The sequence below is a fragment of the Cydia strobilella genome, chromosome 11 (genome assembly GCF_947568885.1).
Source record: "Cydia strobilella chromosome 11, ilCydStro3.1, whole genome shotgun sequence".
NCBI classification, from domain to species: domain Eukaryota; kingdom Metazoa; phylum Arthropoda; class Insecta; order Lepidoptera; family Tortricidae; genus Cydia; species Cydia strobilella.
This window is the reverse complement of record NC_086051.1, coordinates 15910692-15924933: the sequence shown is the minus strand read 5'-3', so window position 1 is coordinate 15924933 and position 14242 is coordinate 15910692. Positions and strand designations below refer to the sequence as shown.

At 37.8% G+C, this 14242-nt stretch overlaps 2 protein-coding genes across 3 annotated transcripts in view; one reads left to right on the top strand and one right to left on the bottom strand.

Annotated features, from left to right (window-relative positions):
* Nucleotides 1-14242, bottom strand: part of LOC134745596 (low-density lipoprotein receptor-related protein 2) — a 400290-nt gene that overhangs the window by 385210 nt on the left and 838 nt on the right. The gene's annotated exons all lie outside the window — the stretch shown is intronic.
* Nucleotides 7213-9084, top strand: LOC134745286 (uncharacterized). Its single transcript, XM_063679278.1, has 2 exons — nucleotides 7213-7594; nucleotides 8013-9084. Exons 1-2 carry the CDS (start codon nucleotides 7447-7449, stop codon nucleotides 9074-9076), a joined length of 1212 nt encoding a protein of 403 aa, XP_063535348.1. The 5' UTR covers nucleotides 7213-7446; the 3' UTR covers nucleotides 9077-9084.

The window sequence follows — 14242 nt, the reverse complement described above, 5'->3', positions numbered from 1 at the left end:
AAAGGAAAGAAAATACGTGCCTAGTCAAAGAACGCCGCCGTCGCCGCCGACGATCGCTCGGATTCGAAGTAATGTGTGCTTTATGAACAAGGTAGACGACTTAAATTAGCACGCTTTATGCTAAAAGGGAAGCCCTTTATAAGGCTAACCCTTATAAGCAATATGCAAGGTGTTGATGAGCGGATGATAAGGGTTTTGTAAGGGTATTTGTATTTGGGCTACCGATTACTCAAATGTGGTAGCTTTATATAAGGGTTTTTAAAAGCAAAACAAAGGGTTTCGTCTGGCAAAGGGTATGGTGAGTTAAGCCTTATGCAATACCCTTATAAAACCCCGATAAGGGATAGCGGGCCGGTCCCTGTTACTGGGGTTACAAAATTTACTATGACAGTACCGCTCTAGTATAAGTTACTCTATGGTAGATGTTAGCAATTTTCAAAACTATACTACAACGCTTTTCTTGCAATTTTTTATTGTTTCTTATTATTATTTTTTTCTCTTTGTAAGTTAATAATAGCTTGTATGTATTACGCAGTGTCTTACGTAAGCGAACAACTCGCGAACGCGATACACAGGACTTCTATAGGTATAGGTGTCAAAGGATTGATTTACCCCACGCCGCATCGCGTTCGTGTGTTGTTCGCCTACGTTACGTAGTACGGCTGCGTAAACAAGATGCGTAGTATTGTGGTGATTGGAGCTGCAGTAGCGCAAGTGTTATTAAAGTATGAAGTGCTTGGTTATAAAGATATTTTCCATTTTCGAAAATTACACCGTCTTTTAAGTTACCCCACATCACCTTACTTTATTTATGTATTTATTATTCTAATACATTATATATAGTGTAAGCGCTGGTGGCCTAGCGGTAAGAGCGTGCGACTTTCAAACCCCGGCTCGTTCCAATGAGTTTTGTTTTTAGGAACTTATTTATGTACGAAACATCATTTGATATTCACATCGTTAGGAAACCGGACTAATCTAATCCTAACAAGGCCTAGTTCCCCCTCTGGGTTGGAAGGTCAGATGACAGTCGCTTTCGTAAAAACTAGTGCCTACGTCAATTCTTAGGATTAGTTGTCAAGCGGACCCCAGGCTCCCATTGAGCCGTGGCAAAATGCCGGGATAACGCGAGGAAGATGATGATGACATTATAGTGTATATATATAAATAAAATGTATTGTACATATTTACATAAGCAATGGTTTTAAACATTAACATTAAAACATGTCGCACGAGTGACTAAAACAAGTGAGTCTAAACCGTGAAATGATTTAATGTTAGTATGTCTCACAACAGTTTAAATTCGATTAAGCAATGATTTATTTAATCAACTACTAAACCTAAGCAAACAAGTGTTACTAATGGTCATAGGCGGCTGCGCACGCGTCGCGTGCCCACACGCGGATATCCCTCTTGCACAACTGATTTTCACCGAGGGAAAAAACGAGACGCGTTAAATTACGTATTTACTGGTAACGTTAACGTATCCATTGGGAATTTAACGGCTTCTAGTCATAGGCGTTTAATCTTTTTATCGGATTAAAGCAGTATTCTAGCTGGCTTAAAATCTGATAAAGTTATGATAATGATATGATACCAGCAGGAGTCGTAGCACGGTACGCTTATCACCATGCCTGTCACGTTCTAACAAGTATGTGAGTGCGAAGGTGACGGACTTAGTGATAGGGGAAACCATGCTGCGCGGGCTTGGACTCGTGCGAAATCACTGCGAAATGCACTGCGGGTCGTATCATAACATAACAATAGCAAAATTTTAATAATTTGTAAAAAGAATATTGCTCCTGCTAAAAAGGGTAACAGGAAGTAAGAAGGTAACGGGAATGACTTGCTAAGACCTAAGACCAAATACTAGTTTATGGTCTCATTTCTTAACTGGGCTGTGACCCATTTGACCTGTACCAGGCACCCTAAATCTAGTTGCCCAGTTCCTATTAGTCGCCCGCGCTAGCCAACCAGTGCATCGAGAACTCGAGAGTAAATATTTGTTTCCATAGTTCCATACTTTACTCAATAAGTCGTTAGATGGCGCTAAACCGAACGCGGCGAATCCTACATCGCGCTAACGACATTTTTATTGCGTTTGTATAATTGTATATAATAAGTGTTTCTGCTTACACATACAATATATAAAATTGTGTACTTGCGGTTGATGTAGTTAATCGATTGCCAACTCAGCCCAAACTCCAAAAAAATGGGTTTATTTGTGACTTGGTAAGTCTATTTAGAAGTACAAACTTACAGTCTTTATGGAAACCTGAGACCTTTCTAGAAAAGAACCTCTTGCACAGTAGGCGTAAGTAGACAACACACACATGCATGAAACCTTCATAGATACAATTTGAAATTTGGAATTCTTATTATCAGACATTTTTATTAATGGGGTTGGCCGGTCGAAGTATTTTACAGATGGCGCCACCTTAGCTTGCCCTGTCAATGCCTACAATTGTGCCTAATTGTTGTTTATTTTTTAGCCCGTAAGCCAAATCTCATAGAACACAACTAGGGACAGGGTTAATCTATGATGGCGCCATCTATGCCAACCCCATTAATTTCTTACATTCATCATTCGTTCCATTCACCCATTCACCTCTTCATAAAATACGATGCTCGGTAAGCGGTTGGAATTACAACTGACCGGAAGCTACGTCTCGACGTGTTTGCCACAATAACTCACTTCCTGTCTACACTACGTACTAGTGCAATCAATTTTGAACTTTAAACTTTAAGAAATAAGATTCAATTAGAAAACTGCGTTAACATCATCACACTTACATTTGTCTACACCTCAGTCTCTAGTCTGGAGCAATTAAAATTGAACCTTAGGCAGTAAAAAATAAGGATTAATATAAAGAGGATAGTGTTTCAAATTTTACCATTGACACAATTGAATCTGAACTTATGTAACCCCACGTCTTCATTCAAACCAGGATGCCGATTCGAACAGTTCGAACTTAAAAATCGATGTCAATAGGTAATATTACGCAAAACTGCGTAGCGGGCGCCACTAGCACGAAGGGCCTACCGTGAAACACGAAATTCAAAATTTCGTTATCTGCCTCTCTATCATATCCGAGCGATAGAGTGGCAGATAACGAAATTTCGATTTTCGGGTTTCGCGGCAGGCCCTCTGTAAACAAACCGTATTGATCCATCAATGTCATGGCTCCTGTACAAGTGTACACTATGGCCCAGCGTAGGCCAGTCTAAGGGACGCAGCTATGCGGTGGAATGAGATAGCAATATCAATCGCTCCCTCTAACGCATAATTATTCGGAACAAATTATCTGTGGGGCCCTATTACTAAGACTCCACTGTCCGTCTGTCTGCCTGTTACCAATAAGGCTGTATCTCATGATACAGCCTGGTGGCCGTATTAACGCATTTTATTTTTATTAGAACTAGATCATGGCTTTTTTTTCGGCGTTGAAAGCCTATTGTTATTTTATTAAAATAATTAAAAAAAAAAAAAAAAAAAAAAAAAATCTAGGCATATTTTCGAACATTTGTCACAGAATAAGAAACTCCTATACCCGGAAATCTTTAAGAAAATTGCGTTTGCACGAGACAACGGTAAAATTTAATGGAATGCACCACTGATATTTGTTATCTTTATCTACACGTTCTCATAAGACATAAGAGAGTATCAACAATATCAACGACACGATTCTAAGAAGCCTTCAAACTGCAAAAACACCCAAACATGCTCCGTCTCCCTCGCACTGCGCACACGCACCTCTCTAGCGTACGGTCACCACAACCAGTTTGCAAACCTTGAACCTATAATAACCGCTATACGATCATAAGTGACTTTAAATTGCTCGATACTTACGCTTTTTAGGGTTCCGTACCCAAAGGGTAAAAACGGGACCCTATTACTAAGACTCCGCTGTCCGTCTGTCTGTCACCAGGCTGTATCTCATGAACCGTGATAGCTAGACAGTTGAAATTTTCACAGATGATGTATTTCTGTTGCCGCTATAACAACAAATACTAAAAGTGCGAGTCGGACTCGCGCACGAAGGGTTCCGTTCCGTACCATTACGCAAAAAATGGCAAAAAAATCACGTTTGTTGTCCCCAAGGAGCCCCACTAAAATATTTATTTTATTCTGTTTTTAGTATTTTGTTGTTATAGTGGCAACAGAAATACATCAGACAGACAGACAGATAGACAGACAGACAGCGGAGTCTTAGTAATAGGGTCCCGTTTTTACCCTTTGGGTACGGAACCCTAAAAACGTGTCTAGATTTAATTTCTCTTAATTACAAGTTGCCTTGCAACTTGCAACAGTTCAAAGCACTCCCAGTAAAAAGTCCTAAATCATAAAAAAAACAAGTTCTAATCAAAAACCCCTTCTGAATGACAATTAACACACCCATGTCACACAAATAAATTGATATGCGTCGCCGCGCGTTGAAATCTTTCCTTAGCCCACCTCCGGTATGACGTCATGTTATATCAAACCATTTTAAACTTTAGTTCTGTTCATTTAAAGTTCAATTCAAATTAGCGTTAAGACGAGGTACCTTGAGGATACTCAAAGCGATTTAGACTATATTGTCATTGGTTTAAAGTAGAATTTAAAATTACAGCCGATACAAATCGGGGTATACGTAAAACTTAAAAGGGTGTAAGTGCATAGGAAATAATATGACGTAAATGTCCTTTATTAAAGCAATAAGAAGCTGTTTACTCCAAGACGACAATTTAAGGTGATTGTTTTTTTTTTGTAAAAAGTTGTTTGATTTGGCTTCTTTATATTTGTCCTCTATTCTTGCATTTGGGTTATTCCGACCCTCAATGGATAGCAGAATAATAAAAAAAACTTTTCTTTTAAGCACTGGCTCTCGTATTATTATTCCAGTTTTGATTCTAGATTATTCCTTTCAGATTGCAATCATATTTTGATTAACCGCTAAGTTAGTTAAGTTATTTATTTATTTTTAGTTTTAGTTTTTAAGTTTTATAAGTTAATTTTAACTATATTTGTTTATTAATATTTACTACTTCATTTTCTGAATAAACTATGTAAAGTTAATATGTCAGTTCAGCACAGGGACCAGACAACCCTTTCCGCGATAAAACCCTTTCAATGGGTGACACTTAAATACGGCTAACACATTGAAAGACTTTCCCTATTGAACTGCAAGCCCATTCATACCCTTACCTTTGACTAACCCTTACCGAAGAGCTAACCAAAAATAAGGCTAGCTCTTAATAAGGGTTACCCTTATCTTTAAGCGCTTTTTATAAAGGTTTCCCTTTGCGTGAAAGAGACAGGATTAGTATATATCTACGGTAGTGTATGAAAAGGAAAGAAAATACGTGTCTAGTCAAAGAACGCCGCCGTCGCCGCCGACGATCGCTCGGATTCGAAGTAATGTGTGCTTTATGAACAAGGTAGACGACTTAAATTAGCACCCTTATATGCTAAAAGGGAAGCCCTTTATAAGGCTAACCCTTATAAGCAATATGCAAGGTGTTGGTGAGCGGATGATAAGGGTTTTGTAAGGGTATTTGGGCTACCGATTACTCAAATGTGGTAGCTTTATATAAGGGTTTTTAAAACCAAAACAAAGAGTTTCGTCTGGCAAAGGGTATGTTGAGTTAAGCCTTATGCAATACCCTTATAAAACCCCGATAAGGGATAGCGGGCCGGTCCCTGGTTCAGCAATACTAAAATTGCAGATTTTTTTTATCGAGATTTTATCTTATTAAGATTTTTATCGAGAAAATATAGTTTCAATTCGTGTCGGTTTCACTACTTATGGTTCGTTATTCAGACCGTCTAGTCGTCATAAACGCCTGTCAAATTTAACAAGCCGTTAACCATGGTTTGACCGTATCTGTTATTTTGACATTTATATTTTTTAGAAAGGGACACAGTTTAAAAGAGGTTTATTACTAAAAATGAATGTGCTAATAATTAAAATATGGAAAAGCTGCTGTGAACTCAATTAAAAAACTCGTTATATTCATTTGTAAAGTACTTATTATATGTCCAATTAGCCAAACAATGAATACTTATAGCTAATGAGGTTCCTATGTTCTAAGAATGAAGTTCTTGAAATGAATTGTATTAATTAACTTGCGGTGCCTATTTTTAGTATGTCCGTGGTAACTAAGCAGTTGGCATTTGTTGGCCTCATTATATTGAGCCTATTCTTAACGATAGAACTAGGCACGAACTATAAAACATGTTTTACATTGTTTATGACAAACATGTTCGTTGTTGTGTTCACAGCAGCTTATACATATTTCAATTATAAGCACATTCACTAAAGAATAAATAGATAAATGTACTGTTCAAAGTGCGCGAGCTAGCCCCAATGCCGTCCGCCATGATTGCCGACAGAGTCGACTGTCCCTACATACGACATTGCTGCGACAGGCATGTTTTAAAATGATTCTTTTTTTGTTGTGTTGTGTTGTGTTGTGTTGTGAATTGTATTTTAGAATAGTGTGTAGATATTATTTATTCTGTTTAATCTTTTATTTTTAAATTTTAATATAATATTATTGTAATTATGAGTCCATGTTACTCGAAATAAATCAATTTTAATTTTAATTTAATTTAATTTAAAGATTTTTTGAAGTAAAACTTCTTTAGGCGCGACTAGAGGGTAACTCAGATTTTTTTCTGACGGAAGTAACGCTCAGTAGTACACGCACAATAGGACACACGCCAAAGTGCCAACATAGCGATAAACGTCATCGTCAAAGAAGTTTTACTTCAATCGCGCGTAAAGATTACACGCACATACTTTTTTTTAAAACAGGAACCTCAAAAATTGTTTATAGTTTTCATTGTATACTATCATCAGCAGTTGCTAAGTGGGCGAGGTGTTCAAAATTACCTTGACGCGCTCTTACTTATTCTCAAAAAGTAAATAAAGTCGCGTCAAGATCATTTTGAACACCTCGCCCGCTTAGCAACTATTGTTGCTGACTGTACTGCGAACATTACATCTGCCAAAGAATTTCTCAACATAAACTTGCTAACGCATCAATAATTTTCTCCACACACCTATCTAATTTGAATTCATAAAATCGAAACTTCAAACTCAAATTCCCTGGCTCGTTCAACTTGAAACTTACTTCGAAAAGTTGGAATTTAAACTTTAAATTGCAGGCAAATTTATTTCTACATGCTGCATTATATTGTGCATGAACTATGTAAATTGAAAATATTATTTATCCTGTCTTCGTCCTTCGAGATTTAATCCTTTACTATGTAGTAGCCTATGCTACGCGCAAACCTAATCGCACAAGTTTTAGCGTAGAGAGAGAGAAAAAACACATTCATTTCTCCCTCTCCTATCCCACCCGGCGCAGTAGTCAATCCAACTGTCAACTTCATTCTTGTCCGTGCGCGCGCGGCGCTCGGTTCGCACAAGTGCAATTTTCTACTGAAATAAATAAATTATGTCGAAGCGACCGCATGGAGAGTCTCAAGAAGAGAGATGGATGAGGAAATTGAAAATGTATGAACAAAAACTTGAAGCCAAACGTAAGCGGCGCGCTGAAAAGTCTGAAAATATAGCTCCAAATCAGCAGGATGTGCAAAACGAAGGTGATTTGTTTTTTCCATAGTAAAGTATTTTCGGTGCATTCACCGGAAATGCGTTTTTTATAAGGGTGATATTTGTTATTTCTGGAACCCGTTGCATTCATCGGGCAAGTATTTCATGAAAAACAAGTACCTAAGTATTTTCGTTGCATTCATCGGAAATACGCCATTTACGTCCGTTGTATTCTTCGGATGACATTTCATAATTTTTTTTCAAAAAACCGTTGCATTCATCGGTACCTATGTGTTTTGTTAAAATTAAGTATTTCCCTTGCATTCATTGGAAATACGCTATTTATATTTGTGATGTTCTTCGAATAAAGTCCATTGCATTCATTGGGCGTTGGGCGATGCAAGTAACTATTTAAAATTAAGGGATTCTCTATATAGGTACTTATTTATTTTTTCACTCGGATTTCAGAACATACCGAGCACAATGAGGCTTTATATGACCAGACACCAAATGAATCTGAGAATATAACAGATGTCGACAACACCGAAGAACATCAAATGCGTGATGTTGAATACGACGATTACTCGTACGGGCATATCGAATTTGATGATGCTAGTGAGATTACTGATACCACATGCACCAGCCCGGGCTACACGGCAAATGGCCAAGACAAGGAGATAAAGGAGAACGTCACAGAAGGTGACTTTGACCCTAGTCTTTTACAAGAACTGGGGATTGTAGAAGCGGATCCCATTGAGTTCGGTGATGACTTGCAGGTTGACGTAGCGGCAAGATTCCAAAAAATTTTGTTGGAAGGACTTAAAAAAGAAAAGAAAGAAGAACTTTTGAAAAAATATCCATTTCCCAAAAACGTTCCTCTAGCAAAAAGCCCGTCTCTAAACCCGGAAATTGGAGCCATGCTGGCCGAAGCATGCAAGCTGAGAGACAAAAGGCTGCTCACGAAGCAGGACCAGCTTGGCAAAGCGCTTTCAGCGCTAGGCAAGGCGCTAACTGGCCTTTTGAAACGAACTCCGGATATCCCAGATATTATTCGGACACTCAATGATGCGGGCATTATGTTAGCTGATTCCCATTATGTTGAAACTGATACCCGCCGCTCAGTCATTATGCCACTAATAGATAAATCCTTTGTGGAGACTTTCAAAGACAGAAAAAGAGACACCTTTCTTTTTGGAGAAAAATTGGGTGAGTTGGTGAAGGACTCTCGTGGTATAAAAAAGACAGGACAGTTAATTCAACCACCATCAACGACTTCTAATTTAAATGGCAGAGGTCCATCGACGTCCCGAGGAATGCGATATCAGCGGGGAGGCCACACATACCAACACCGACCCGGTGGACCGAGAGCAGCAATGTCGGCCCAAGCATACCAATACCAATACCAAGGTCGCAGACGAGCAGCTCCGCCGCCGCCACCGCCTCCGCTGAGCCGCCGTCACCCTCCACATCCACCTTCAACACGCCGACCACCACCTCCTGCGCAGCGCTCCTCAACCAGTCGGCGGACTTAACTGCGCAATGTCAGGTACATGGTGGGCGCTTAAAATACTTTCTTAATGAATGGAAATTAATTACGGATGATGATTTTATACTATCCGCTGTATCAGGCTATAAGATCCCTTTCATTGTGAAACCTGTTCAAAACCTTTCTGATTATCCACGACGTTCCTTTACGTCGAACGAATTAACTGACATGTATAATGAAATACAACACTTAATGCAAATAAATGCTATAAGGCGTTGTAATCCTGTAACAGGTCAATTTATATCTGATATTTTTTTAATCCCTAAGAGTGATGGTAGCAAAAGATTTATTTTGAATTTAAAAAAATTAAATAAGTACATCTATACAGAACACTTCAAAATGGAAGATGTGAGAACAGCCACTAAGCTAATGTTTCCGGGTTGTCACATGATTAATATAGATCTTAAGGAAGCATATTTTTTAGTTCCTATACACGAAAGTCATACAAAGTTTTTGCGGTTCTATTTAGAAGACAATTTATTTGAATTTGTTTCTCTCCCCTTTGGAATCTGTTCTGCACCATACATATTTACAAAGATTTTACAACCTGTGGCTGCATATTTAAGATCTCAAGGTCTACTCTCAGTTAGGTATTTGGACGATATTCTGTGTTTAGGAATCTCTGCAATAGATTGCCTAGAAAACGCAAAAACTACTATTAATTGCTTGACTAGGGTAGGTTTTGTTATCAACTACGAAAAGTCTAATCTGATACCCCAAACTACTTGCAAATTCTTGGGCTTCTTATTAAATTCTAAACCAATGTCTATACAATTGCCAGACACAAAGAGACAAACAATTTGGCAACAAATAATTAAATTACTGAAATCAAACAGAATGCGTATTCGTGATTTCGCTCGTATTTTGGGTTCGATTACTGCGGCGTGTCCAGCAATTGTATATGGATGGCTTCACACAAAGTCCCTAGAAAGAGCTAAGTATTTAGCTTTACTCAATAATAATGAAAATTATGATTCATTCATGGAAATCGCAGACAATTTACATGATGATCTTCTTTGGTGGAAGAATAACATTTTAGTTGCCATTAATCCAATAAGAGATCAAAATTATGAGCTTGAAATCTACACTGATGCCTCAACAACAGGCTGGGGTGCAGCATGCGGTACTAACAAAACTGGCGGACATTGGACTGCCACAGAACGTATCAATCATATAAATTATCTGGAACTGTTGGCAGCCTATTTCGGACTTATGACCTTCGCTAATAATAAAAAAGAATGTGCTATCCTTTTGCGTGTGGATAACACAACAGCAATTTCTTACATAAATAGAATGGGTGGCGTCCAGTATCCACATTTAAACAAAATTACTAGGGAAATTTGGAATTGGTGTGAGGAAAGGAACATTTTTATTTTTGCTTCCTATATTCGATCATCCCTTAATATCGAGGCCGATAGCGAATCTAGAAAATTAAATATTGACACGGAATGGGAGTTAGGTTCGCAAGAATTCGCTAGAATCGTGCATTGTTTTGGGGAACCGGGAATAGATTTATTCGCTTCTCGCGTAAATGCTAAGTGTGCCCTATACATAGCCTGGAAAAAAGATCCTTTTGCATATAACATTGATGCTTTTACAATTGATTGGTCTCAATTGTATTTCTACGCATTCCCTCCCTTTGCCTTGATCTTAAAAACCTTGAAAAAGATCGTTTCAGACAAGGCAACAGGTATTGTGGTTGTCCCACAATGGCCATCTCAGCCGTGGTACCCATTCTACATGTCTCTATGTATCAAAGAAACTATAATATTTCCACCTAGTGAATATCTTCTTTCTTCTCCTTTCAGATCAACACACCCGCTACACCGTCATCTTTCCCTGGTAGCGTGTGTGTTATCCGGGAAGGGTTCCGTAGACAATGTGTACCTGAAACGGCATTAGAGGTCATGCTGTCATCAATATCAGAGAAGACTAGAATGCAGTATACAACGAGCCTTAAGTTGTGGTGGGAATTTTGTTCTCAGAGTAATGTAGATTTTTATGATTTCAAAATATCATCTCTGTTAGAATTTCTTACGAATTGTTTTCAAATGGGGGCGTCATATGGCACGTTAAACAGTCATCGGTCGGCTATTTCTTTAATATCTTTAAATAGGATAAGTGATGATTTGAGCTTAAAACGGTTTTTCAAAGGAATCTTTCGGTTAAAACCAACATTCCCACGGTATGCTTGTACATGGGATGTTAACGTGGTTCTGAATTACTTAGAGAACATAAATAATGATGCAGTTAATTTAGAACAGTTGTCTAAGAAGTTAGTCATGTTGCTAGCTCTCGCAACGGGGCAGAGAATGCAAACGTTGTCCTTTATTAAAATGTCAAATATAAAAGTTTTTGAAGATCGAATAGTTATTACTATTAGTAACTTAATTAAAACCTCATCAATTGGCAGAGCTCAACCAATTTTAAATTTACCTTTTTTCCGCTCTCGACCTGGTATTTGCCCAGCTTCGGCTTTACAAAAGTACGCCTCAGTAACATCATCTTTACGATCAAATACCGAGGAGCACCTTATTCTGACTTATAAGAAACCGCACAGGCCAGCTTCATCGCAAAGTCTAGGGCGTTGGATAAAGCAGACCCTCACAGAGAGTGGCATCGACACTTCTATTTTCACCGCACACAGCACGAGGCACGCATCAACTTCGGCTGCCTCGTGCGCGCTGGTCTGGCGACGCTTACGTCGATGTCATTCGAAAGTCAGCTGGTTGGACTGAGCGATCAACTGTCTTTGCGAATTTTTATAATAGGCCTATAATTAATTCAGAAACAAGCTTATTTGATTCTTTATTATTGCAGTAGAGTCACACTCACTGTTTATTTTGTTGAAATATCATAAGTTGATAATTATTATTGTGAAATAATATAATATTACGTTGATTTGTTATAAGTATTACGTTGCTTTATTATAAGTCGATCTTTACGAACAGATAAATAAATGATAATTGTGAATTTTTATTTATTTACTTTAACAACATTGAATACTCTCTGAACATCTACATAGTAAAGGATTAAATCTCGAAGGACGAAGACAGGATAATTACATGATCAAACGAACTTACCTGAAGTGAAGTTCGATCATAATTATCCTGTCTTCGCCGAAGAGATTTAACTACCCACCCTACCCAGGAAGGTCACAACCTGTACACTTCTTCCCTGATTATCAATGTTGTTAGTTGTTATCCTTTGTTACTCCTTCGTACTCTAAAAAGAATGAAGTTGACAGTTGGATTGACTACTGCGCCGGGTGGGATAGGAGAGGGAGAAATGAATGTGTTTTTTCTCTCTCTCTACGCTAAAACTTGTGCGATTAGGTTTGCGCGTAGCATAGGCTACTACATAGTAAAGGATTAAATCTCTTCGGCGAAGACAGGATAATTATGATCGAACTTCACTTCAGGTAAGTTCGTTTGATCATGTAAAAATAGGTACCAAATATATTTTTTTTTCAATTGAATATTTAGGACCAGAAACCGTCTATCTTCTCATCATTGTTAATGGGTAGATAAACTTTCCAGTCTAAGGGACAATATTGACTATTGTCATTTTTTTTTAATATTATACTTTGACTTGACTGAACTTTTACTCTGAGGCCAACCCCGAGAACGTCAAAAAAAATCAGATGCCTCATACATTTCGGTGAATCATGAATAAGTCAATGTTTTCTACGGAACAGCAGTTCTGTTCTGCGTTGTCTATTTATTATAAATCTCTGGTCTTTAGTAAGTTTAGTAGAAGCCTGATCTCATTTTGTAATTTATGTAAGGCTCACAACTAAGTAAAGAAGACAAGCTAAACTAGCCCTTATTGCAGTGTTATACAGTCTAATGGGACTTATTACTTAATCTTCGTAAGGCAGATTGCCATGTCCTAGGCATTAATCTGAGGATCTAGACCTCCACATGTACTTGAGAAACCAGTTATATACCAATAAGTTCACATATCTAATATAAGCCCTTCAGAACACACACACGCATTATGCCTACACATACGCACACAAACAAATATTATCGGTCCGACAGCTGACGGGGGCTCCGACATGGCTTAATTTATCGGAAGCGCCTTTCCGATATCGGATGTCGGAAGGCGCCTATGAGTAAAACAGCTGCAGGGTGCCATATGGCAACAAGTCCGCCTTTTTTGCGTTATTTATCGTTTTTTTAATAATAATGATTTATAAAATGCATATATAAATACAGAGAAGATATATCTTACATCTCTAAGTCCGCGTCCGCAGCAAGCTCGGCTGAATTTCACCTTCCCATACAAACGGAGTTTCGTTCTCATTTTAAAATTACGTGTTGGATTGTAATGAAACTGCACATATAACGACATGAGGTATATCTAGGCCTGTAATTAGTTTATATAGTTCCAGCTTATGAAACAAACGAAATAGAGCAAAAACAAGTTTTGTATGAAAAACTTAATTCGCTGTATTTTTTTAAACACAGCCAGACAAAAAAGTTTTGAGATGTAATGTGATACCAAGTCGGTTATTTTAGTCAGTGCTAGTGGGTGTTGAAACCGTATCAATATTAGACATCTTTAATTTTTAATACGTATAATGACTTGGCCATACTTAGTACAATTTTGGACTCTGGTTTCGAAGGGAAAGCTTAAATCAAACACCTCGTTTAATTATAAACAGTAGTACCTATGTTTTATTGGCTCACACACATCAGCATCACCTCCATACAAAAATGTATTAAAATCTTATTAAATCCACAATAGACAACCGTTAGCTAGTTGTAGAATTAAAAAGCGACATCTACCGGGAAATTGAGTAAACTATTTTAACTAGGCGTTTTATACAATGCCCACATACAAAACTATTCGCTCTATTTTCTTTATACCTGCCTTTAAAACTATTTTTAGCAACGAACACTATTAGTACCAGACGTAGATTTATTATTATTTTAGGCAGATAATCATGTCAAGTTTAACATAATTTAAAAATCGATATTTTAAAATGGTCCCAAGTCCCAAAGAAAATGGGCTCCGGCTTGCCCAAAGTACTGGAAGTTGAAAAATCATGGCCACGAAAAATGATCTAAAAACCTTAACCTAGAATCTAATCGGTTGAGTTGAGTTCAAGTTTAACCGAGATAAACACTAACTGTTAATATTTAAT